Source organism: Aphelocoma coerulescens (genome assembly GCF_041296385.1).
Source record: "Aphelocoma coerulescens isolate FSJ_1873_10779 chromosome Z unlocalized genomic scaffold, UR_Acoe_1.0 ChrZ, whole genome shotgun sequence".
In the NCBI taxonomy this organism is placed as follows: domain Eukaryota; kingdom Metazoa; phylum Chordata; class Aves; order Passeriformes; family Corvidae; genus Aphelocoma; species Aphelocoma coerulescens.
The window spans coordinates 34,990,034-35,017,946 of record NW_027184085.1 but is presented as its reverse complement, the minus strand read 5'-3'; the positions used below and the strand labels follow the sequence as shown (position 1 = coordinate 35,017,946).

Below are 27,913 nucleotides of genomic sequence, written 5' to 3'. Positions count from 1 at the left end.
AGGTCATGAAAACAGTATCAACCCACTCCAGATACTTCTGAAATCCCACCAATCTATAGTCACTTCTTCCTACATTAACTTACTGGCTATGGGCACAATAAGCAAATAAACTCCATCAAGGACTGCCTCAACAGGTTGAGTATAAAGGTTTTGCCATGGAATCTGTAGGTTAAGTTGACCTGCAAACACAGAAGAAAAAGGTTGAGGTATACAGTTAAATAGCTGACTGGAAAAGAAATGCAAAGTTAATTGATACTAGACACAAAATCTCTTAAAAATTATTAAATCGGATAGAAAATACGCCAGTGTATCTGAGGCAAAAGTCTTTTGAGTTGTATATTCATATACAACACACAAGCAACACGAGAAGTTTTTCCACGAGGAGAACTATCAAGCCTTTCCTTGTCTTTCCTTATTCCCTTGAATTACATTCTTCCTTCTCAACAGCAGTGTCTCCCTCCTTGAAAATCCACTGCAGCACTCTCAGAAACAAGAAAAGCACATGGGCAGCTCATACATCATCAGTCAGCTAAATACTATGCTTTGTGAACTCAGGGATCATGAAGTTACATGAGGTCTCTTCTCCTTCACCCGAGTGCCAATTTTAATAAAGTATTAAATCAATCACAGAAAATACATTACTCCAGGGTAGATTTAAAGGACGCATAATGGCTTTAGACTCCGTTTACTTTAAGAAACCACTAACTTTTACAAGACAATCAACGTGCAACAAGAAAACAAGGAAGGAGATGAAAAGGCAAGTGAAAGGTAAAAATCAGTTGTGGAGTCTTGTCAGGACAAGGACTGAGATCCAGTCCTGACCAATTGCTCATCTTTGCTGTGTTGGGCTCTTTTCTCATTAATATTGAGGTGATTAAACAAGACTCCAGGATACTTTATCAAAAGGAGCTTCTCCAGAAAGTTTCTTTCAGAAGAGACAAACTTCAGAGTGTACAAAGTATACAAATCAATGAACATACAGAAATTTCTTGCTTAGGATGCCTGAAGTCCCTTGCAAGGAAAGGCAATATGTTTAGAAATTCCTGCATGTGTACAAAATAAAATGCAACTTACTAATATGTCCTGCTTTAACTTTAAATGGCACATCCAACTGACTCTAAAAGAAAGAGGTTTAGAAAATTTAAGTTCAGCTCAGCAACTGGTGAAATGTTCCAATGCAGGAAAAGATATTACAATAATTTTAACAAACCACTAAAAAAAAAATTCAATATAATGAATAAGCAAGCATTTGGTTACCAATTTATACTGTTAAGCCATGTTAGGTTAAATACATTTCCAAAAACAAAGTCCTAGCTTCATGAGCTATAAAATAAAAAGGTTTTCAGTACCGATTTTGACCTAAACACATTCTTTTAGCAATTTCGGAGAGTTCTCTTAAGGGAAAAAAAATTGCTTATACTTTCTCCTTTAAATTTAATCTCAAATTAACCAGATAATCTACATAGGTACAAAGAAAGCAAATCAGTACGCTTCCACTTAAGAGAAAGTGTATCCTAAAATAAGAACTAAAACATGCACATTAAACCTAAAGCATAGTTCGGGAATCATTTTTGCAAGTATTATTGCTATTTTCACTAGCTTACCAGTGCATTTTCTTTTATTTCCAGATTCTTCAGTGCTACAGCTCCTAAAAGAAAAGAAGCCAACAAGTAAAACTGGAATAAGTAAAGTAGGACTGGTATACACTGCAAGTCCCACAGTTTAAATCAGTGGGTTACAGAAGCCTAGAAGATAAGGGGACTAATGTGTATGTCTCAAACACCAATGGAGGATAGCACTGGAGTCAACCAAGAATTGTTGGTAAGAACATGCCACTAGAAAGAACGGGATGTGGCAGGAAGTGGGGGCCATACAGACATAAGCCAGAACTCCTCTCAGACAAAGGTCTATGTTCTGACTCCTGAAGTAGAGCACAAGCAAAGCAATGAGGTCAAGAAGCAGGCATGGACTGTCAACCTGAAGAAACCCAGTATGGAGGGATCGAGACCACCAGAGACCCCCAAAGCCCTCTGACCCATTTCCAGAAAGGTCTGGAAGAATGAACTGCACATGAGAACTCATTTGCATACTAAACAAGCAACTTAGCTCCATGGCACAGAAAACTTAACTGTGTAAAGGCACCCACATCAAACCCAGGCACACATGTGCCCCAGGACCCTGGACACCCCAGCTGCATTGAGGCTGGAGCCAGGACTGCCAATCTTTCTTCCTTTCTTTCTCTGTACCGCACTTTAACCTCTGTGTGTCTTTCTCTTTTTTATCCTATCCCTTATCCAAGATTTACCACCAGATTTCCCAGAATCTTTACCATGAAACAGATCCACATCCTACACGTCAAATATCCCTGAAAGATGATTAAGACTATGAAAGATGATTAATCATGCTACAAAATAGTATCTGAGATTGTCACATGAAGCTTGCATGTCCATGAAAAATAACCTAAAATTACTCAAAGTAAGAATGTTGGAAATCACTGTCTCAATTTTGTAAGGACCCATTTTGAAATCAAAAGTTAGCTTCTTTTTCCTCAACCATCTGTTTCCTATGCTTGTAGAAATCTAGGAACAGTAAATGTGAGTGAAATTTTAGCCCTCAAAAGATCTTACTCTTGCCAGTTTTATTTATAGCCTTACAAAAATTCACAGGAAGCATTTCAGTAATCTAATTTTTTAAGGACAGAAATTCAGTATACTGAATTTCTGTCCTTAAACAAAGAAAATTCGAATTGCAAGATCAGTTTTACAATATACTTCACATCAAACACTTGCCATAACAAAAGGAATACTGGGACCAGAAAACTCGTAACTTAAATGTGCACATAGTCCAAAGCAATGTCTTCTGCAAAATCTACAAGAATGAAGCTTCTGTGATGCTTACTTTCAAATTAGTTGTATTGCATTAACACATGCACATGGAACAGACACCTGATACAGCTGAGCAGGGGCATAAATGAGATTCCAGAAACCAGAAGCAGATTACAGGCCTGGAAAGGAATACAACTTGAGGTTGCAAATGAAGATTTGATAGACTCAAAAATGCTTTTCTTTTGGTATGCATCTTAGAAATAGCAAAATGTATGGAGAAATGGGAGCTCCAATTGGAAGAATAGTCTTGCAGTTACATAGTGCTAATGGCAATAAACAACTGTTCAAAGTACCACCAATTTTGGGAAATTGGACCCAAATCTCAAAAATGCATACATTAGAAGAATTGGCTCAAATTGTTGAACTAATATGGAAGAGCTGATCAGGTAAACTAATCCATCCATCTTGTAGCACTCACAAAATACTATGAAGTTATAAATGTTTTAATTTATTCATTGCAACAATCTTTCCAGTAGAAGTCTATACATCTGACATATGCTAACATCAGCCTCTCCTGAGAAATGCTACATGCAGAAGGATGTTTTTTGATAGCTGATGGCGATGCTTTTAAGCCTTAAAATACATACACATTGCCAGAAACAACAGAAAAGGAAAAAAAAAAATATAAAAGCAAAGAAAGCATTCCCAGAAGTAGTCTGTAACTACTCTAGGAACTAGAACTACATAGTCTTTGTGGGCAATAACAAGGTGACAGTTTTATATACCATTGGTTCAATTCCATTCTAAATTTATTCCCTGATAAAGCTTACTCTGCAGAGACCATTTTAACACATTAAAACACATCCCGTTTGCTTCTTCAAGAAGATATCACTAACTGTAACTGTATTCATGGCAAGTAACTCTAATGGTATCCAGAGCAAAGGTCCAGGTTTGTAACCAAGTTACCAGGCACAAAATGCAATTTCTGCAGGCCAGTTGAGCCACGTTAAAAACATTCATAAGGAAACTGTAAGACTCCGTGACACATGAAGCAGTTTAACTGGGTTGAATTTCTTCATTTTCACTGATGGCTAAGTAAACATTGCCTCTCATTTAGCAAGGGTCTGACACATGCCACAGTTCTGCACTGTAACTCAAGCTACAATAATTTGGCAGCCCAGATGCTTCCAAAAACAAAGTACTGCAAAGTGAGTAAGGATTATCTTAAGCATTTACAAACAATAGTTTGTGAAGGCAGAACTCTTCCTCATTTTACCTGAGCACATCATCATAGCAGACAATAAACATGGAATCAATAATGTTTCAAACAGGAAGACTTCGAAATTTCTACATTAAATGCTAGGATTTGGAAGTGGGGTACATCATTCTTCACTGCTTTTACTTATGATTTTACAGTTAAAAATTTTAATGCTTTAGTTAAGAATCACTAGCAGAAATACACATTAGTAGAACTCCAGGCAGCTGAATTTCAGTATATAACTACTGAGACACGTTTACTAAAATATAACAATTTACTTACAGAAACCTCAGTTGAGGGTCACAACCACACTGAACGGCCTATTAAAGCACACAACAGACTACTAAGGAGGCACTAGGTTTTGTGTATTGATGTGACCTTTCTTGTTCCAACACATGAGAGAGAGCCTGAGAGACTGTCATGGGTTAGCACAGAGACTGAGTAAATACTGACCATGCCAGTATTCTCTTTCATTACCAAAATTTAGTCTCTACCATATGTAGTCATTTCCCTTGCAATGAAATGTAGATCTAAGTGCAACTACACTGAATCTTGACCATTCTGTTGGGGATGGGAGGCAAAAACCCAAAAGCCCCCACAAAGAGAAACAGGAAAATCAGGGAACAAACCCTAGTTACAGGATGTAACACAGCTAGTGAATTAGTCTTAGAGTACTGACAGTAGATACTAATTACAAAAATCAGGAAATACATCAAGATTTGATTGTTACTTTTGCTGATGGTTTGTTGGGGGTTTTTTTGGCAGGGGTGGTGCTCCCCTGTTGGGAGCAACTGGATGTTTTGATGACAGAAATGCATCCAATACATGATTAAAAATTACCCAACTAAGCAACCTCAGAAACTGTATGTACAAGTAGTTGGAGTTGTATAAACATCTAGAGTTAAACATGCAGGCTACCAGCCGAAACAATAATAAAAGCTGGAACAGTTACAAATATCTATGGCAAAGTCTAGGATTTATTTAGACTACATTATAAAGCAAATTTTTAGATTTATTGATCTCTGGACAATGCAAATAATTCAACAAAATAAAACAGTTTTCAAAATTCTTGAATAAATAGGTTTATAGTTTTAATTTTAGATGCTCAAAATAACTTCATGAATTTGAGTTCAAGAACCAACATCTACTACCAAGGATTCAGCTTGCAAAAAGAGATCTGGTAAACTATTTCACCAAAGAGGCCTAACTGAAATTTTGTTATGGTTGTAAACAGAAGTTAAAGGGAAGGGAGAAAATTAATCTACATAAAAATCCTGCAGATTTTACCTAATTAATCACTCTCTGCTGTCTTGTAAATAAAGGGGAAGGGGAAGGAAAGCAGAGAGAGGAAAGATCAGAAAGCGCAAATACCTTAGCTAGTATTTGATTAGTACACAACATTCCTGTTCACATATTTTAACAAAATTTCTGCTTTTTTCCAATAGCATTGTCAGCTTGTGAACCCCCCCGATCACTTTATACAAACAGCTGCCTTTGCTAGTCATGTTCCACTTGTTTTTGTGCCGTTAATTATTTCTGTTTAAGCATACCCTCTAAAGACAAGCTGTAAGTCTTTGAGGATCAGTGTCTGCCAAATACCTCCTCTATTGACATCTATTTTAAAACAGGTCATGAAAGACAACAAAAACTACTAGACAGTATGTATTCCTCAAGTGAATTCAAATTACTATTATGTAAGGGGAGGGCAGGAGATTGCACCTGCTATACCTAGACAAGGCAAGGTATGCAAAAGTAGTTGCCTTTCACTATAGTAACAGCTGCAGAAAAAAAAAAAAAAAAAAAAGCATTTTTGTGCCCACAAACATGCCAATTATCTGCCTATATCATCTTACTCACACAGCTGCCCAAAAAAGAGTTACCAGCTATTCAAGTAATAAGTTGTGTTAAGTAAGACATACATAATGCTTGAGACATTATGTAATAAGCAAGTGTGCCAAATCAACTGAGAATTAAGCTTTTTAAAGGGCAGTACAGAGGGTCTGACCACAACACTGAAAGGTTATTTAGGCATAGTCAAAAGAAAATAATGGCATCATGAACCATACAATAAAACAATTGTTTGGTCTCTCAACACTGTCTGGAAACCTCACTGGCACTTCACCTCATGTCAAACTGTATACGTCTCACATTGCTGCAAGCATCTTTCCAGGTATTTTAACTTGACCAGGTCTAGAGCATTCAAAAATATCTAACTCACCTAAATACTTATCTAACCTGTTTATCTAAGCCAAGTACTTGCACACTTCTTAACACAGCGCATTGAAGCTATCTTTCTTAGTAAACACTGAACAAAAAGAAGTTAAAAAACACTGTCCTTCCCAGCATCAGCCATCCAATAGCTTTCTCTGATGGCTGCCTAACACACTAGTCTTTTACCCTGCTTCATATTAATGGCGTTCCTTATGCATATGATTTTGTCCTGTTACCCTCTTTTCTGAGCCTTGCCTTTGCCAGTATTAGCTTTACATGTTCAAATTACCTTTTTTACCTGTGTAGGTTGAGCTACCTTCAACTTTCTGCACTGCCTTTTATATTTCAGGTCATTCAGTTCTTGCAACATTCTCAGTCATAAGTGTTTTCAGATATTACATCCTTCTTCAATATTGAGACAGTCTACATTTTTACCTTTCAATCTGAGAGGTTTTTAACAAGAAAAAAATCAAAGCATTTCTGTAATTATTACTATGTTCATGTATTTCCTGGAGCAGCATCATCACACAACTTTACTACACAGATTGAATCTGGAATAGCTTTAATACAGCATGATGAATTCTCTCATTTATTTAACCAAAGTTAATATTAAGCATGCTCATTTAAAACTCATTAAGAAATTTCTCAATTTACAGAAGCTGAAACTATGTAACATTAGGTTTTATACATATATTCAGTCTACAAACAAAAAGCAGTGGTGATTTGTTACAAGGAAGAAAAAGAACAAGCAACTTTCTTTTTTTTTTTTCCTTTTCATGTGATGGATTTAGGACAATTTCATTTCAATAGTATATGATTTATGTAAAATGTAGTAATCACGACACACAAACACTGTATGAAAACACATAGCTGTCACAGAAATGCTTTCAGAGCATGCAGTCAAGCATTAAAACCATTAAGTTTTAATATGAAGGCCAAAAAAGTACTTTTTTTATTTTAATACCTTAGTTACAGAATTTTAGTAATTAACAAGCTAAAAAAATTATCCACAGACTTTAGGTATACTGTGAGTGTAGGGATCTGCTAATCAATGATGCATTCCACATAAAAACAGTATTCTACTGCTGTTGTTACTAATAGTCATTGCCTTTTAGATAGAAGAATGCAATTTCTAGGTCCTTTGAGATACTTGAAACGAAAGAAATATTGCAGATGCACAGATGATTAAACACAATTTTATTAAGTTGAAAAAAAGCATCACGTGGTAGGCCAGGAAAAAAAACTCTACAGATGATGCTTCACTACTGCTGTACATCAGTATTCACTACAAACAAGTTGACAGGTTATGAAGAGAAAAAATAATTTTATTCTAATACATAGGCACTAGAGAAGTGAGAAATTTAATTTAAATAAAAATATACTAAAACCTCTAATACATGAGAGCTTCTTGAAGAGGAGATAATAAAAAAGAAAATTAAGTTCCACAGACATGAAAAAATATGACAGCTGAATATGAAACTTCAAAGTAAAACTTTGGGGTTGGTGGGATTTTTTTAGTTTTCAGTTGGTTTTGGTGGTGTTTTTTTTTAGTTTTTTTAAACTGAGACAATGCATCTAATCCGTTAATAGTTGCTTCACAGAGCCATAAGCTGTCATGATTAACCATCAGTAATGTAGCGAGCTGGTAAAAGAAGCTTTTACCTTTTTTGTAATGCATAAACATTGCCCAAAATATTTACACAGCATTTCGTATTTTTCATTAAATATTCTGCCTGTCTTCACTGAACAGAAAGAAGATACTATGGTAACTTCAGAACTTCAGTACATAAATCAAGCAATTAGTCTGACACAGTTTTGCTGAAAGGTGCAATTAGTCAAACCTTCCAAATAAGACTCACCTAATCAGTAAGAGGTACGCGATATTAAGCCTTACTGCTATAGATCAAAGACTACTACTTTGTCTCCAGCAGTTACATGTGCTGTTGCTGTGTTAAGACTCCTTATAGAGACTGAACTTTACAAAGATTCTACAAATGCCTTGACTAACCGAAGGGAAATTACTGCAGAGATGCAACTAAATAAGGACGCCATTTCGGAAAACAAGCATGAAAACAAAAATGTCCACGATGTAACAAGCTCCAGAAGAAGCTTATAAAATCTGGTTAATGTATATGAGTGCCTAGGAATGGAACTGCAGGTAGGCAATACCTCGAGGATGTTTCACACCTACTAATATATGAGAGCACCTGCAAAAAAAAAACCTGAACCTTGTGTTTGCTTTTGCTGATGCTGCAGACACCTGGGATGCACATTTGAAACCGAGCCAGCAGCGGACACAGACATCCGTTCATGGTCTGTCTGACAGACCTCTGACGCTGTTTTGTTGCACATACCTTACAAGGGGACCTCAGGAGAGCACATTCAAGTAGAACACTTTACTGCCATCAGAACTAGCACGTTAATTTAATTCTACAGACCACCGTTCACCTCGCCTAGCACAGCTGGGAACGACCTCTGCAAACACTTAAGGCAGTATCTACTACTGGTTCTTTAAGGCTAAAAATAACAAATATTCCAGACCTACAGATGACAGCACCAAAAAAAACCGGGATGTCACTGCTGTTCGCAGAGAGGCCACTCACTTCCACGAGCAGTAAGACCTTTGGCAGGCACGGTTTACTTCCGGGCGTGGAAAACGCCCGTAAGCCAGTTCAGTTTCGCATTCCCAGAGCCAGGTCAGACTCCCGCCTCCAAGCTGCCCGCCCACCAATTCCCAAACTTTCCGCGAGCACCAGAGACACCGCGGCCAGCCAAGGTCCGTCCGCAACTACGAGACAGTACGGGCGGCTCCGTAGGGAAAAACAAAACAGGAGCGGCCCTCCATGCGCCTCCAGCACTTCGCCTGGTTTCTCTTTTCCCCCGTTCTGCAGCTCCTCCCGCGCCGCCGCCGCCCCCCACTGCCGCAGCCACGGCTCCGTGGACACCGCCTCCCCAACCCGCCCGCCTGACCGCCCCCGCGGCTATTTTTAAGCGGCCGGGCAGGCGGAGCGGTGGTGGAGGTGTCGGGCGAGCAGGCGGCGCGGCGCGGCTCGGCTCGGCTCGGCTCGGCTCGGCTCGGCTCGGCTCGGCTCGGCTCGGCTCGGCTCGGCTCGGCTCGGCCGCGCCCAGGGAGCGCCGCCCCGGCCTTCTCCCTTGTGCGGGCGGCAGTGCGAGCCCGGCCGGGCAGGAAGGCACGCGGCGACATGAGCGCAGACAGGCGGCTCCCCCGCGGCGCCCCAGGCCCGTACCTCCCCAGATGCCCAGCTTCAGCTGGGAACTGTCCAGGTTCACCACGTAGTCGCCAAGGAAACGGTTCAGGACGTCCACGACCAGGGACTCAAACACCATCCTGCCCCCCGCCGCCGCCGCCGCCGCCGCCCCCCGGCAGCAGCGCCGCCAGCCCGGCTCCTGCCGCGCCCCGCCGGTCCGCCCCGCCCCGCCCCGCTCGCGGGGCCGGCCCAGCGCTGCCCCCGTCCCGCCCCGTCCGGCTGCGGGCGCAGCGAGGCGGGGAAGAGGCGTGGCTTGTCTGAGGCTACGGCAGCCGGTGGGGGCTGCGCAGGTTCGCCTGCCTTGGGCGTCTTCTTCCCAGTATCGCTCCGTACAGACGCTGTCTGCCCGCTCTTGGAAAGGTACGACTTATCACAGAATGGGTCAGGTTGGAAGGGATCACGGGGGATCATCTGGTCCAACCTCTCTGCTCAAGCCGGGTCATCCCAGAGCACATGGCACAGGGCTGTGAGCATGTTGTTCTCGAATATCGCCAGTGAGGGAGACTCTGCAACCTCTCTGGGCAACTTGTTCCAGTGCTCTGTCACTGCACAGTAAAGAAAATATTCCTCATGTTCAGGTGGAGCTTTCTGTGCGCCCGTTTTTGCCCACTGACTCTTGTGTTACTGCTCGGTACCACCGAGCGGAGTCTGGATCCGTCTACCTGACACCCTCCCTTCAGATAGTCACGGACATTGATAAAATCTCCTCCCAGTCAACTCTTCTCGAGGCTGAGCAGGCCCAACTCCCTCAACCTTCCTTCTTAAGAGAGATACTTCAGTCCCTTAATCATCTCTCCGTTCTCCACTAGACCGATTAGTTTGTCCAAGGGATTTAAATGTGAGATAGCCGTAACAGTTTTTTGAATATTTTTCTCATCCAAGCTAGGCAAATGTAGAAATTACTGCATCTGTTGAGCTGTACAAAAATGGTTGAGCTATTACTGGCATAATGGCTAAAACAAGTTGAATTTAATTTATCTCTCCGAAGAGCTTGACTCCTAGGCTTGTTCTGGCTTGGGTGTCAGCTGAATCACATTGAAATAACTGGGCCATGTTTGCTCTGAGTGGCTGTGCTGAGGACCCCTGCAGTCACAAGGTTTTTTGAGGTAACTGCCCGGTGTGACCATTCACAAGGCTCCTTGACAGCCACACTCCCAATGCCAGAGACTTTCGCTGCTAGAAGGCCCTTCACAGCAGGTGGCTCCAGCGAGCCGATGGGTGCCCCGCCCCCGCTGGACTTCTACACACCTCGCCTCCTGTCAGTGTTGCTGAATCTTTGTATTTAATATAAAAATTTAAACCACTGGGGGGAAAGGAATGAGAAAATTCTCAGAGATTACACATCTTTTCATTCCTTTATACAGAAATAAAAGAATACTACCCACCACTGCTGACCTTTCCTTTCACGATGGGATATATAAGCCTGCTTACCACAACCTGCCACATCAGCAATGCCTCGCATCCACCCCATATGCAGAATAAAATAATTTGCAAAGAAGTAGTTTGCTTTAAAGAAATACACTTTTATCAGGGATGACATTCTTTATTAACACAAGGAAGGGGAAAGAGTGATACTGAAGAAGGTTAACAAAAGACAAAACATACACTGTCTAATTCAGGCTTAGGTTCCTCTGAAGTTATTTTGTATTGTTTGGAAAAATTACAATCTCAGCATTGGTTTCTCAGTTCTTGGATTTAGCATCTTTTTCTATTGAAAAACAAGTAATATGAAAAAAGACCCCTACATTAGAAAGAGATTCATTGGACCAATGTACACGCCAAATATAACTGTGTCCATGCACTAATACACATACAGGAGAATATTTATGCAGCTGGCTTTCTATGAATTTCTTACACAAAGCCAGACATATTTCTTATAAGCTATCTCAAGAAAGAAGTGTGAACAAAAGGCTTTATTTTGTGACTCAATCACATATCTTCCTGTTTAGTTGTGGAAAAGCTAGATGTTGAACCCATTTATATCTATGCCTGTCCATTTGCTGTTCCAAAGTTGAGCTTTGGCAGTATGTATCTTCAGGATTATCTTCTACCAGTCAATTTTCCAAAGTAACTTCACTTTGTAAGTCTACAGCTTCTTAGGGTGTAGGTAAAATTTCTTTGTCATATTCAAATATTCTGGTGAAGTCACTCTGAAGTCAGGGGAGCAGAAGTGTCCTAGGTCAAGTACCACTTCTTTGCATCAAAAGGATACAGGATTTCTATTTTGTTACTGCAAAGAAAATTTTATGCTATGATGGATTTTTCCAATTCACAAAGTGTGGGTGAATCTTCCACAGCAATCAGCTAAGTTTGAAGCTCTCCAGCTGAGCGAAACTACTTGCTGCTGGTGAACTTCTAGGCCTAGGGTAGGCAACCATGGATAAGCATGTGTTTCCTACTAGTGACTCTTACCTACTAAGAAATCCATAACATTTGCAGACTCATCAAGGCACAGGGTTCCATCTTTTTCCCCTTCCTTCCTTTTCATATCCCACAGCTCACTAGCACTAGCAGATGCAGTATAATTTCAAGCCCAGGCTGGAGCAGTATCTGAGAAGTAAGGAACAGAGTGCATCAAACAGTGTACCATCTGTGGGGAATCCATCTAGTCCCATGAACCAAGTTTTCTCCCTGGCATTTGCACAAAATTTGGGAACTCTGTCTACATACATGACACAATCAGAGCCACCTGGACAGCAGTTTTTCCGCTTGAGGTCTTGTTTTATATGTTCTTCCGGTCGCCATTGAAATCAATTAGTAATCACTCTACTTTTCCCCTTTTTGTAATCAAATCTTCTGATACCTTGATGGCACTTCACACCTGTAACAAAGCTGTTTAATGCCTGGATGGATGTTAGCAACCAAGTTTCTGGGCTCCCTGCTCATAGAATTTCTGCAAACTGAGGCTGGAGGCCACAGACTTCTCTGTGAGTATGAGAGATTCCATGTCAGCTTTCTGCTGCCCTCTGTGTGAAGGCTGCTCAGACTTGTACTGAAGTGACTCAGCACCTCACAGGTCTGCCAGGATGGCAGGTCATCTTCGGGTTAGGTGTTATCCTCTACTTCAGGACAATCACGAGCAGCCTTCTCAGTCACATCTTAGAATTCAAGGAAGTAGATTTGCTCATTAAAAAAAAAAAAAAGTGTAAAAGATGTTTATCCTTGTTTTTACTCTCCTCAAATACATCTAATTTCCAGTGTCTAATGAAGATACATAACTTTAGTCATACTGCCATGATTTTATGCATTTTCCTGCTCATAAATATGAATATCCTTATCCTTTTTTCTTGCATGTTGCAGATAGTGCATTCAAAATGGTTTTAACTCGAAGCATGGAGTGCAGTGAATAAAGCAGGATGTGAACCTCTTTAGTGTGTTTCTGAAAACCCAAAAGCCCAATGTTACAGGGCTTTCAAAAAATTTTAACTATTTCCTGGAGAATTTTAGAATATAACTGCAGCAAAACCACAGGGGTGCCTTATTTCTAAATCTTTCAGAGTCACCTGGTTTTGAATCTTCTTCAGAATCAGGTGAATCATGGTGGAATGTTTGCTCTACTCAGTTGCACTGAGGCTGACCTGCTTAAAGATTTTGAAACCCAAAGACAAAACCAGAATTTTTTACCTGATCATGCTATGCAATAAAAACTCCAAGATCTTCTTATCAATAAAACACTTCAGCTAAATTTTAAAACCAGTTCTTGCAGTTCAAAGAACAAACTAGAGAGTAATTATATTCTTCCTGTCATCATCAAAGGAGTGCATTCAGCAGCTTGGTAGATAGAAGCTTTAGAAGTCCAGGAGCCTTCTTAGCACTTTCACTGAGAAGACCCTGATCTTCAAGCTTTATTCAAAATTGTAGTCTTACATGGCAGTAGACAAAACATGTCTCTCTAATATATTTGGCATGTTGGCAGATCTTCTAGTTGATTAAAAGAACTTACGAAGTACCATGCTTAACATTATGAATACTGTCTTTATACTTCATTTAAATATACATAATTTACACCAGATTTCTGAATTTGCATTTCATTTTACATTTGGTAAGTCATTCATAAACACTGAAAAGCAATATAACATAGAAAGAGAATCAGAATTGGAAATACTTTGTTGGCATGTGCAGAGTAATACACGTGTCTTACGATCTGGAAATAGCTTTGCAGAATAAATTTAAATCTGACACTGAGCGTATTTTGTTACATGTCCTTACCTTTTTCTTTACTCATCAAAGTATGTGTCAGGCAACACAAGGCATTACAAATAAAGCCCTGATTTAAATCAAAACAAATTTACTGTCAGAAATTTTATCCTGGTAAAGGGCATAATCTTTTCTTTGAGTAGATATGAAGTAAAGTAGACTACTTACATATCTAGTAGGCATGGTTCTGCTTTATTTTGAACAGGGATATTAGGATGAAACCCATCAACTGATCCCAGAAGTTATGATGGACTCTTCCCTTACTTCTTGTCATTTTTAACTCACTTTTATACTATTTCTTTACAATTTGGTGGAGCTTGAGTGTCTATAGTCGTTCATCTTACTCAGTGAGGGGAGGCTGTACCTTGGCAGCAGATATCTCAGTACAGTACCAGACATAACCTTGGGACGGGGTCATGTCTCAGTCCAAGGAGAGTGATTTCTCCACAGTTGCTGATTCAACAGCAAGACATCTTTCTTTATCTCACTTGGTTTTCAGCTGCTGTGCGGCTTATCAGCTAGAAAGTACCACCAAGGTCCTCCCTCCTCTCCAAGGGTGTCAGCAGAGCCTGGTCATGGTGTCTCCACTCTGCCCTTTGTTTAGTTCCCCTGAGACTGTATTGTGTGGGGGAGGTCAGATATGCTGGTCATGTTCCATCCAGGGAGTAGCAACTGTACTGTTGAAACCCCTGTGGTTTCCATAACATTATCTTTTTACCGTATCATCTTCCCACACAAGCAGTATCCATGGATTTGCAGTTTATCTGTCCTTCTCAGAGCAGACATATATCCAGGGTTGACAAGTGGAAGGAGAGATGTTTTTGTTTGAGGGAATGATGTAGAATTTGTTGTGAATTAAGAGCCTGCAAAAGGAGATAAAAAGATCTGAATGGAGACTGATACAGTATGGAGAGGTCCTATAGACATATAGTTGGGTTTTTTTTTTAAAAAAAAAAAGTACAAAAAAAGCAGTGCTGATGTATAATTCCAAACCTATGGATGATGGTTTCAGACAGAAAAAAACTTTTGACACTTTTTTTAGTAATAGCAGTAATTTTTTCTATCAGATTTGTTTAAAGGATTTACAGTTTTACACATATATATATAATGAAAAACAGTCCATCCAAAAGTTCACAGATAAAGGATCCCTTCTTTGTTTTATACCATTTGAGAGATACTGTCTCGACCTTTATTTCTTGCTCCACTACTTTTCTAGGTCTTTGATTATTGAAGCCTGTCAAAGCATCTTTTACGCCTTTTAAGTATGCAGTTTCACTGAAGCCCAAGTACTATTATATAAACAGAAAATTGGAGTTGACAGTGAAAAGGGAATGAGTGAAAGGACTACTCAGTTTGAACACACACAGTACAATAATTGCTTCACTATTAAAGTGCTATTAAAGCACTTGAAATTTCGAGACCTTTCATACTTTGAGTTGTTAGACCCATCAAACTTATTCCTACTGTATTTCTTGTATACTTCACAGGATTTTGGAGGCCTATCCTGACCCTTACTTTTCCAGTTTAAGTAAAATATGGAGAGAGGACAACTCTAAAGAGTTCCAGTTGAAAAAAAGAAATGTAGAAAAAGAGCCAGCAACTTACCTTAAAAGTGGCGCTTCCCTGGACTATCACACATACTCTTGTGTTCCCAAAAAGTCAAGTTTTGCAGTAGCATTTGTTTTACTGTCTGTTTTTGGAAGAGCAGCATTGGTGTCTTTCCAAGTGATTCCCTTATTAGCAAAGTAAACAGAGTGTTGCCAATTATTTGAGTAGAAATGGCATCAGGACACCAATGGGGCAACTCCGAATACTAAAAATACAAGTAATCTGTATTTGACATGACAAATTTGCACAAGAGAAGCCAGCATAAATATAATTAGTCAGAGGATACAGATACTATTGACAGAACTGCTCAGGGTTCGCTACCTGACATTTTGTATGACACAGATCTCTTTTTGACACAAAGGGCAGGTATATGTTATTTCCTTACTTTAAGAAATCAATTCACAGAACTTAGTGGCCATCCTCATCTACTTGTTTTTTTATTATAGCACAACTCCATGTATTCAGTCACAGTGTACATTCCCACTGTGCTACAAATACCTACGGCATGCTGCATATCCTGCTCAACGTGGAAATTTTCCTCTCTTCATGCATGATATGTAATTATTGAACACTTTATTTGTGTTTTAATTAAATCCTAAGCACTGATCTTCAACGAAGCCTGCACTTCTGTGCTGCATTCACACTTCTGTTGTGCTACTGAACCTCAGTCAGGTGATATCATTGTGCTAATGCAACTGCACACTTGTAATGCTCAAGGTTGGTAGTAGCAGTAGTAGTTGAACAGTAGTCTGTATGCTAGATTTAATCTGTAAGACTCTTTAGTCTGCTAAATGCATGTCTTGATAGGGGAAAATAGGAAGGAAGGGAGGCAAGAGAGAAGGTAAGTGTGTGGTGTCAGATCTGAAGGTCAGCAAATGGCTAAATATTTTTTCACCTGTTTCAGTTGACCAAATGTCCAGGTTTAATCCCAGCTGGCAACTAAGCACCACCGACCTGCTCACTCACTCTCCTGCAGCAGGATGAAGGAGAGAGTCAAAAGTGAGAAAACTCGTGAGTTGAGATAAAGACAGTTTAATGGGTAAAGCACAAACCGTGCACACAAGCAAAGCAAAACAAGGAATTCATTCATCACTACCCATGGACAGACACCCATTCAGCCACCTCCAGGAAGACAGGGCTCCATCACACGTAACAGTGACATGGGAAGACAAAAGTCCCCCACTTCTTTCTTCTTCCCCAACACCATATGGACTGGAATATCCCTTTAGTCAGCTGGGGTCAGTTGTCTTGGCTGTGTCCTCTCCCAGCTCCTTGTGCATCCCCAGCCCACTCACCAGTAGGGTGCTGGAGAGGAGCAGAAAAGGCCCTGACGCTGTGTAAGCCCTGCTTAGCAGTAATGAAAGCATCCCTGAGTTAGCAACACTGTTTCCAGAACAAATCCAAAACATAACCCTATATAGCTACTGTGAAGAAAATTACCTCTATCTCAGCCAAAACCAGGACACCAAACTAGAAATACAAACCTTTATTGTGAAGTGTGCGTTGCTGGGACTGTTTTGCAGAAAAGAGAGAGAGAATGGCAAAGCTCAAATGCTACTGAGAAGTCTTAACCATAATGGAGCCTCTGGATATTGAAGTTGGCATTTGGTTTTTTACTCACAAGGTTGCAGGAGTCAGAGCAAATGAGCAATTTTTGCTGGGTATGTGAAGGACAATTGGAGTGGGAAAGCTCTCCTTGTTAAATGATGGATGTGGCACCATCTGGTGGCTATATGCAGATTATTGTGAATAGTGTTGGATTGATGGGCTCAAGCATTTTATGGTAGTTTATGTTCAACAAATAGTTACAGTTAACGTTCATAATTTTAAATTATTTTATGTCCCTTTTTAAATTAAGTGCACATGGAAAATGTGAATTCTCGCAACACAAAGGTAATTGCATTTGGAGTTGGGTAGTTGCAGTGGAATTCATGTTTGGAAAGCACCTTTGGCAGCACAGCTGTCATCCAGCATTGAATGGGTGTCTTCTATATGGCATTAGATAAAGACTGTGTAATTTTCCCATGTTGTTTATTCTTAAGTACCATATGTAAAAGAGAAGATAGAACTTACTGCAAAGATATTCTTGCATGTTTATCTACAGAATAAATAAGGCAATATAGATATTAAAAATAATTTCTAGAATTCCTAGGGATTAATGCCACATTTGTGCCCCCTTTTGAAAAGTCATTGGTACTGTAGTGTTTGGAAAGTCCCTGAAGACAGGCCCTTGCAAACCAGTTCTTCAAAGTAACATTTGGATTTGAACCATCTGCTGAAATGGGGTGCCAACTTAGCCATCTCTGCTTAGTCCTGAGGCACTAGAGCCATCACTGCTATGCCTTGCTTTCTGGTCTTTCTGCGCTGTTACTCACTCTGTGGTTCTAAATGAAGACACTTTGGCTCCATGGCTCAAATGGCAAATCTGAATCCTATAGTTTCCTCTGTATGAGCTTTTACATAGGAAATGGATGTATGGGCACTTGTACTCCAGTGGCCTTTAGAGAGACCTCGACAACTTAGAGGGCTGGGCAATCACCAGCCATATGAAGTTCAGCAAGGGAAAGGGCCAGGTTCTGTGCTTGGGGTGGGGCAATCCTGGGTGTACAGATAGATTGGAGAAGGAGGTGTTGCACAGCAGCCCTTCAGAAAGGGACCTGGTGGTCCTGTTTGACAGGAAATTGAACATGACTCAGCAGTGCTCTGGCAGCCAAGATGGCCAGCCATGTCCTGGGGGGCATCAGGCACAGCATCGCCAGCCTGGCAAGGAGGGGATTGTCCCACTCTGCTCTGCACTGGGGTGGCCTCACCTCAAGTCCTTTGTATAGTTTTGGGCACTGCAACACAAGAAAAACATTAAACTACTAGAGAGCATTCAAAGAAGGACCACAAAGATGGTGAACCACAAAGATGGTGAACAGCTTCCTTGAGGGGAAGCTGTGTGGGGAGTGGCTGAGGTCCCTTGGTCTGTTCAGCCTGGAGGAGACTGAGGACAGACCTCATTGCAGTCTACAGCTTCCCCATGAGGGGAAGAGGAGGGGCAGACATTGATCTCATCTCTCTGTGACTAGTGACAGGACTCAAGGAAATGGCATGAAGCTGAATCAGGGGAGGTTTAGATTGGATATTAGAAAAAAGGTTCTTCACCCAGAGGGTGCTTGAACACTGGAACAGGCTTTCCAGTGGTCACAGCACCAAGCCTCTTTGTGTCAAGAAGCATTTGGACAATGCTCTTGGGCACTCAATGTGATTCTTGCTATGTCCTGCATAGGGCCAGGAGTTGGACTTGATCCTGCTGGGTCCCTTCCAACTCACCATATTCTATGATTCTCTGATTCTCTGATTCTGAGTCAGCAGGCTTAGAACCTCTTTCATAAAGTTGTCATCCAGGTTTTTTATGAATATTCTGGCTTGGGTTGTACCATCTGTGTGATGCTCGCAGTTGATTTCTCACAAGCTGGAGTCCCTCATAAGGACAAGGGCAGTTGACTTGGAGGTGTCCTTTAGTTCCTCAAAGAATAATTTGTTGGCATTATCGTCCTGGCTGGCAGGTCTATAGCAGACTCCCACAATGACATCCACATTATTTGTTAGTCCCTGATTCTTACCCAGTGTCTCTCAACCGTGGCATTGCCAATTGCGAGCTCCATACACATTTTATCTTTGTCATTACATAAAATGCCACCTCCCAGCCTCTTCTGCCCTGCCTGTAACCATCCAATAGGGCACTTCTATCCCACCATAAAAGTGATTTATTGAAAATATTATTTTCAAACTGAACAGGGTAGGTTTGAAGTGATCACCATGCTAAAGATAATTATATGCTCGGAAATTGTGGTGTGTTATCATGCATGCATTTTGGATTACCAAACCATTAGCTTGGTTGTATGTACACATTAATTAGTCTATTTTCCTAGAAATAAAGATCCTAGTCTATTTGCAGGTCTAGCTTATTTGTAATTAGCTGGCAAGCCCTTGTGTCATTGTTTTGTACTCTCATGTCATCTGGGGTTTTGAACCTCAGAATTTAGGGCGTTGTCTCTCATTTCATACCTCTGCTCAATTCTAGTTGATTTGGGCCTTGAAAGCTGCTTTAGAATTCTCTAGATTTCCCCTTCCACCTCTTATAGTACTGCATTAAGGTTGACCTTCAGTGTCCAAAAGCATACTGTGCTCCGAGTGTCAAAAGAGCTTAAACCCAAAATGTGTTTTACTTTGTTTTGGTGTTGTTGTTGCTAAATCTAGTTTTTATACAAATTTAAAATATCTGTACATATAATACATTAGACAGACTATACATGTGTGTCTTGGTTTGAAAGACAGGTGTCTGCTAAGGAAGGCAGGAGCCCTCCTTGGAATGGCAAATGCAACCCCCCCCTTCCCTCCAAGTTATTATAATTTTGAAATCAAGGGGCTTTTTAGGCAAAGATGTGGGAAATAGGAATAACAGTTCTTTACTATTATATATCTATATGTGTATAACCAGTCAAACAAACACCAATAACTCTGGCAGTAACAGCAAACACAAACCCAGTCCCGGCCTTCTCGGCTGTCGGGCCCTTTCCCCTCGGGTGCAGTTCCGCTCGCAGCCGGCAGGGGCGCTGGCGGCTCCCGGTGAGCAGGGCAGGTGCGATGGCTCCCCCGCGGCTGCAGGGGGCGCTCCGGAGCGAGCTCGGGGAGCACGCGGCACTGGGGCCCTGGGGTACCAGGGAAGGATGGAACAAAGGCTTCACAAACCCCACACAGCTGGCTTTGGTGTCCGGCCGGACTCTCGGGAACAGCAGGCTGGAGTGGCAGGCTGGAGCGGCAGGGATGAGCACAGACCCCGGGTGGCAGACAAGATGTATCCAAGCAGGGAACCCCCCGGAGGTCCAGGCAGGCAGGGTGAGCACAGCTACAACATAGCGAAGGCTCCAAGCAGCAGCGGGGCAGGGCGGCCACAGCCCAGCTCCAAGCGGGGCGGGGAAGGCCGGCTTGGGGTGCCGGGGTTTCTCCAGCAGAAGGAAAAGCGGCCAAAGAAAGCAGCCTCCCTCTCTATCCAGAGACCGACTGCTGCCACACACCCAGGTGAAACAAAGGAGAAGCCAGCTTCTTTGTTTTTCTTAAATACCCAGCCATTTGCTCCCCTAGCAACACGAATGGGGAAAATTCCTTTAACAGAAAAAAAAAAAACGAGAGCTCCTAAAACCCCAACAATGTGTATCATAAATGGCATTATATAGTAATCCACATATGTCACTGAAAACATACCAAATACATTCTTTTTAGCATCTATGCAATATAATTGCGTTATCAATAGTTTCTTCTAATTCCTTCTTCTTTTTTTTGTGCTGCCAAAACTTCATGTGTGTTTTCTGAAGAATTAGACCTGTAAGATACAAACATTTTTATGGAATTGGGAAGTAGATTAGTGACATTTCATTTTGTGTTTGTACGAAAGAAGTATTTGGGTTTGAAGAGAAGTCTTTTTGTGGATTTTTGTGAAACCAGAAGATGGCAGCAAGTGTTGATTAGAATTTTATGCCACTGAACCTCTTCACACCTTCAGAGCAAATCAATATCCTTTTTAATGCAAGCATTTGCTTTGAATGTGATGTATTACACAAAAGAGCTAATTTACATTTGTATCAATACCATTATTCTTGCACAGGGAAGTGAGAGGGCTAATCCATTTCAAACAGGTTTATTCATTTGAAAAGACTAATGCTATGAGGGGCTGTTAGTGTGCATATGCCAAAGAAATAATGCGGTGATCTGTTGAACACATAAATACAAACGCACATGTATAGAGACAGTTTCTCTTCATACTGCCATCTCTGGAGCTTTTTTGCAGCACGTGTTTGAAAAATAGATGTTGTTTCTCAGTAGTCATATCAACAGTTAAAAGTGTTAATGGTGATGGAAGATAACCTTATGTGTTGATTTCAGCATAGTTCAGAATGAGGGTAGTGCTTCCATTGATCTTGATGGGAACACTTAAAACTGAGGTCTAATTTTTCTCAGTGTGTCAGCCTGTTTCTAGTTTGGCAAAGTAGATAGGACTGAACCAGCAGGTAGAGGTACAGGAAGTTTAATGCTTTGTTTCTGGATTTTAATTTGAGTACTGTATATAATGTTCGCTTGTGGAAAGGTGGTAATAAATACAAACTATACTCTCTGCACAATTTTATTAGAGTAGCATGCTTGGCCAGAGCAACTCATTGGAATAATTTTAAATCCTTCTGGAAATTACCTACTGGGCCACATATCAAAGCTAGTTTTGAGTAGACAGCTTAACAGATCTTGGTAAAGTTCAGGAGAGAAAAAGTGCACCTGATTTAATATAAATTGCAGTGTATCAGAGACGAGCTGGGAGAAAAATACGATGAACTTCACACATCATTAAATAGTAATTCTGTCATATAAGCATCCTTCAAAGTCTTTAAATTTAACGAATTGCAGTGTAACTATTTTGAAGTAAGGTTTAAGTATCATCAAAAGTGACCTGGAAGCCACTTAAAATTTGAAAAGCCTGATGAAAATCTTGCCTCATCCAAACCTTCATAAGTGTGAAGAATCTCAATTTATTTAGTTTCTCCTCAGACAAACCATCCCATAACTTTGATTATGCACATTGTCTTAGTTTTGTTTTTCCAGTTTACCTGTTCAAGGTGCAGGTGAGCCATGAGTGAATAGTGGTATATGGATGTTTTTTCAGTGACTTAGTAATGTTGCTGATATTCTTTTTCTATTAAATCATGACATTTGACTTGCTTTTCTGTATCTGCTGGTAGCCCAACAGCCATACAGTGAGGGAAGGAAATGAAAGCAAAATACAACAGTGGAACTGATAACAGAACATTTTTGCATGTTGCAACTGCATGTTCAGGAATTCATTTCACTTCTAAATAGAACAGCTGGGAAAGTTTTATTATTTTTCCTCTGTCCAATGGGTAGAGTAGTAGGAAAAAAAAATGGACAAAACTCGTGAACTCCAAGTTAAACTAGGTGGCTGTACTAAAATTACAGGAATAATAAGAAAAAAGACCATATTTGTTGGATAGGTGTCTGTAAGAAAGATTCTGTGTTAACACTGCTCAGGGGAATGTTAGTAAGAATTGTTGAGGGATCTGAATGCCATCCATCTGGTAGAAAAACAGATCTATAAAATAGTGGTTTGAAAAGTGTAAATATTCAAGTGTCTTAAATGCCAGTATCACCCATCAATATTATAAGATTGAAGAAGAGTAAGGATTGTTATACCTATCTGGTATAAAAGATAGGTCATACTGAAAATTAGGTATGATTTATTTCCAAAATTAAATTCAGTACAGGAAGTACCTCGACTTTTTAATTGATCCTTCAAGACTTTTCTGGTTTAGAGACAAGTTATAGTAATCAGATTTAGACAGGAAGTAATTACACATTTTTTTCTGCTAGATCAGTTAACTGGTTTGATCAATTGAATCAATTGGTTTGATTCTCTGGTTCACTGTGTGATTGGGGAAACTGTGAGAAACTTCTCTCGTTTCCTAATATAACAATGTTGTAACAATTATTCTAAAATAAACCCATTACCCCAAATAAATATGCAGGTCTAAGAAGATGTTCTTTGATAACATGTATTGTGTTATCAACCAGCACTGTTTAACATTTTCTTGGCAACATGGACAGAGGGATCAAGTGTACCCTCAGCAAGTTTGTCAGCAATACCAGGCTGTATGGTATGGTCGACATACTGGAGGGAAGGGATGCCATTCAGAGGGACTGTGACAGGATTCAGGCATGGGCCCAAACAAATCTGATGAAGTTCAACAAAGTGCATGGTCTTGCACCTGAGTTGGTGCAATCCCAAGCATAAATACAGTCTGAGTGGGAAAAGCATTGAGAGCAGCCCTGCGGAGAAAGACTTGGGGGTGTTTGTGGACTAAAAGTTCATTGTGTGCTCACAGCCCAGAAAGCCAGTTGTATCCTGGGCTGCATCAAAGGCAGCATGGCCAGCAAGGCAAGGGAGGGGATTCTGCCCCTCTGCTCTGCTCTGCTCTGCTCTGCTCTGCTCTGCTCTGCTCTGCTCTGGTGAGACTCCACCTGGAACACTGCATCCAGCTCTGGGGTCTCCAGCGCACGGAAGACATGGATCTGCTGGAATGAGTGCAGAGGAGAGCCATTAAATTGATCACAGGGCTGGAACACCTCTCCCATGACCACAAGCTGAGAGAGCTGAGGTTGTTCAGACTGGAAAAGACAAGACTCCAGGGAGAGGTTATAGCAGCCTTACAGTACCTGAAGGGGGCCTGCAAGAAAGCTGGGGAGGGATTCTTTACAAGGGCATGTATTAGTAGGACAAGAAGAAATGGCTTTGAGCTGAAGGAGGGCAGGTTTAGATTAGATATTGTAAGAAATTCTTTACTGTGAGGGTGGTGAGGCACTGAACAGGTTGTGCAGAGAAGCTGTGAATGCCCCATCCCTGGCAGTGTTCAAGGCCAGGTTGGGTGAGGCACCGAGCAACTTGGTCTGGTGGAAAGGATCCCTGCCCAAGGCTGCAGGGCTGGAACTAGGTCATCTTTAAGGTCTTTTTCATCCCAAACCTTTCTATGATACTATGAACATATTATACACAATGTGATTTATCCTTCAAACAAGTCTATCTGGTGGCATAACTAGAAGAAATGTCAAATAGGACTATTAACACCTTTAGTCATCTGCTGCTGTGGATAGTCAGCAGTTAAATGCCCTTTTTTCAAAATTAATTACTGTATTCTTTATTATTGCATCAAAACACTGAGTGTTTTCTTCAAAACTAAGCATCTGAAAGAGTGGAAAGGTGCATTTTCAAAAGTTTGTGACTGCTGTCAAATACAAATTAGCATTTAGTGCTTTGTTGGCTAACTCAATTTCTTTGAAGCATACTTCTTGCACCACAGTGGGTTCCCAAAATCTATTCATTTACTTGACATATTTTCTAGTGCTTGTTCAATCTACAGGAGAAACAAGAGATAGGTAGTTGAGAATGAATGTCAAGTAGTGTTAAGACTCCTCAGTTCATAAAGTTGATAATTCTTTGTGTGATTACATTTGTCTCTTTATAGCTGGTACAGTTTCTGGTCTCCCTCTTTACAAATCTTTAAAAGAAGAACATGTATTACTCAACAAATACCACATCTACACCAGCGCTGTTGTATTTGCTTCTGAGCAACTACAAAATTGCAGAAATGAAGACAAGTTAGACCTCGATTTTGAAGGCATATTTTTTTTAACCAAAAAACCCCCAGCTCACATAATAAATTCAAATCAGTGAAGCATGAGAACATCTCAATTGATTTCTTAACTATATGAATGATGAATTCAGATGTCTAGTAACGTTTCGTTGTTCTTTCTCTTCTATTTTTGGTTTATCTTATCAATCATTACCATTATTACTCTCTTACATAGTCTTTCCTATTCCCATTCAAATTAATTTCTTAGTACACAGTGGAATATAAAGCCTCTGGAGAGTGATTCACTTTTGTAGTAACAGAATTGCTTTTTGGATTACTTAATCGGTAGGGCGATAATGATACAAGCAAATGCACCACAGCCTCTGTTATTCAAATACATCTACACAGAAAACTGGTTTTACCACCTGAGAATATGATACATTTGAAAATAAATTTTAAAAATGTTTTAAGATGTAAGTGTTCCATTAAATGTATGCCAGTGACATTAAAATAAATTTATCATCTCTAGCTGCACTACTAGAAAAGACTAGAAAAGATTTTTGTCTTTGCAGAACATACAGAAGTGTCAAAAACCTAGAAAGCCCCTTTGGCCAATATTAAAACTCTTCTGTATTTTCTTGATACCGAATTTATCTCAGTGAGGAGGTATACTTTAAGAAACAGTATTGTTATATGTACATTCACATTTTTTAGCTTGTGCTTTTTTCCCAGCATGCCAATTGCAAGAAGAAATCTCAGGTCTGCCGTCCAAATGTGTTATTAAGCCTGGCATTATTTTTTCATGTCTTTAATAACACATATTTTTCATTTAAAATACATTTCAGTTGCCCACATCCCAACAAAACTTTGTTGCAAACCATCAGTCATTTATACTTATTGTACAAAAATTCATGTCCTCACACAGCTACTGGCTGCCCAAGATTTTCCTCTACTCTCTTTGTATCTTCTTCAAGTATCTTTCTTCATTTATCTTGTTGGAATTCTTTCCTAAATATTCAAGGTTTCAAAAGCATGAGTGAAGTTCTCTTCTGTAGTCTAGTGATTTATTTGCAGCTTTGGTGTTGGTGTCTCCTGCAAGGCAGCTGAGTATTGTACCAGCAGTAAATGATCTTTAGATTGATGTGAGACCAAGTTAAAAACAATGTTATGAATCCTCTTGTTTCCAAAGCAAAATTCTTTTCACTATTTTATTTAAATAATTTCCATGTATTTTTAGTGAGGAAACAAATTTGAAAGTTTCACCCGTTGATTTTGTAGAGGATCCTGCTGTGATCAGACCATTGAATGATGGAGAAGTAATGCTGATAGGAAATTCATAATGAAAATGGGTGAGGGCCTGATTCTTTACAAATTCCTTCTTTTTTGCATCACTTTTATTTCTCAGCCTTGTCAGCACTGTTATCCTAGCATTGTTAAGTGTTTGCTGGTTGTTTAATTATGAAAAACTGATAGTATGAAATAGTTGGCATTTGCTAGGTCCCTAAGCTGCTTCTATTAGATCTTCTGTAATAATGTTTTACCCCCATTCTGTGTTTACATGCATTCTTGGCAGTTCCTGCAATCAATTCGCTCACGAAAGAATTTTGATTTGTTCTATATTCAGTTATGACTTCTAGTTAATGAACTTGGAAGCAATTGGTGCTGAAGTACATTTCCTGGCACGGACTTTGGACTGCAGAATGTATTCTTCCCCAGCACTGAAGCCTTACAAATTAGCATGTAGGGATAAGCATGTAATAAATTTAACATCAATATTTAAGGATATTTATTATCCTTTCAATTTTCCTAAGGTTCAGCTGAGGTATTACAGTATAATCTAACCAGAAAAAAAGACTATTTTTTTGCATTGGTATATGGTCTTCCATGTAGCATGCATAGCTACTTGGTTCTGGAGTTTATGTAGTCTCTACTGCTTTTGTGTACCTATCAAATTATATCACCAAGAACCAAATTGCAGCTTGTTCTGGCAACAGATAGAACTGCCTAACAGTGTGGAAAGAGATGATTCTTGTCTGACACAACTCTTGCCTGTCTTAAGACCTGTGACAGATAAACATATTAAAAAGAAGCTTGATTTTCTAGTTTGTTTCTTGTTGTTTTGCTTTTTTCCTGACACAGCTTTACTGCTAAGTGCATGGAATATTATGTATCTTCTCTGGGAGTATTTAAGTGTGAGTTTCTTCTGTGTGGATGTCAGCTGTTTCAAATGCAAGAATATATTTTGTTGCATTTCTAGGAAAAAAAACCCAAAACCAGACCTCTGAAAATCCTGGAATTTCATGTTGAGAAATACCTTACAGTTTCATTTATTTGGAATTCAGGTTTGTTTAAATTTATTTTCCCCAGGACAAAAAAAAAAAGTGGTTTTTTTTTCTAAATTCAAAAATGTACCTGTATCTTCTAGCCTGAAGGTAAAGACAAATCCCTACCTTCCTTCTATGACAAGAGGTCATGTAGCAGACATAACCCTTTCACAAGTTAATGCTGAAATTGGCAATATGAGCCCACAATTGCCAAGGAGCAGTTTTGGTTACTTCATGTTCCAATGAGAATGAGAAAACCAGCATATGGTGGGTTGACCACATGACTTTCCACCAGATGCCCATGAAGCTGCTCTATCATTACCCCTCCCGGCTTCACAGAGGGAGAAAAATACAATGAAAGGATCATAGAATGACATAAGAAGAGGAAGAGATCACTCACCAATTACTGCCACAGGCAAAACAGACCCAATTTGGGGGAACCACTTTATTACCAAACACAGCAGAATAGGGTAATGAGAAATAAAACAAACTCTTAAAACACGTTCCACCAGCCAACCCTTCCTTCCTCACAGGCTCAATTTCACTCCTGATTTCTGCTGCCTTCACCCTCCCAGTGGCACAGGGCAACAATGAATGAGGGCTGTGGACCCTCACATGCTGTCTCTGCTGCTCCTTCCTTCTCACATTCTTCCCCTGCTCCGGCATGGGGTTTTTCCTACATCAGGCAGTCCTCCACAACCTTCTCCAGAATGGGTCCTTCTCCTTCCCAGGAGCTGAAGTTCTTCACAAACTCCTCCAGCATGTGTCCTTTCCATGTGGTGCAGTCTTTCGAGAACACACTGCTCCAGCATGGGTCGCCCTGCAGGGGCACAACTCCTGCCAGAAAATCTGCTCCAGTGTGGACTTCTGTCTGCATTAGGCCATCGGTCCTGCCAGGAGCTTGTTCAAGTGCAAGCTTCCAATGGGGTCACAGCCTCCTTCGGGTACCCACCTGCTCCATCATGGGGTCCTCCACGGGCTGCAGGTGGATCTCTGCTCCACCATGGACCTCCATGGGCTGCAGGGGCACAGCTCCCTCACCCTG

At 40.5% G+C, this 27,913-nt stretch overlaps 1 protein-coding gene across 2 annotated transcripts in view; it reads right to left on the bottom strand.

Annotated features, from left to right (window-relative positions):
* Nucleotides 1-9,668, bottom strand: part of VPS13A (vacuolar protein sorting 13 homolog A) — a 108,233-nt gene extending 98,565 nt beyond the window's left edge. For both annotated transcript variants that reach the window (XM_069002521.1, XM_069002522.1), the window contains exons 1-4: nt 9,543-9,668; nt 1,605-1,648; nt 1,075-1,117; nt 84-179 (exon numbers count right to left, since the gene is read on the bottom strand). In XM_069002521.1, the coding sequence (XP_068858622.1) occupies nt 84-179; nt 1,075-1,117; nt 1,605-1,648; nt 9,543-9,642 (283 nt within the window). In that variant the 5' untranslated portion in view covers nt 9,643-9,668. The remainder of the gene's footprint in view (nt 1-83; nt 180-1,074; nt 1,118-1,604; nt 1,649-9,542) is intronic.
* Between the last annotated feature and the right edge of the window lie 18,245 nt (nt 9,669-27,913).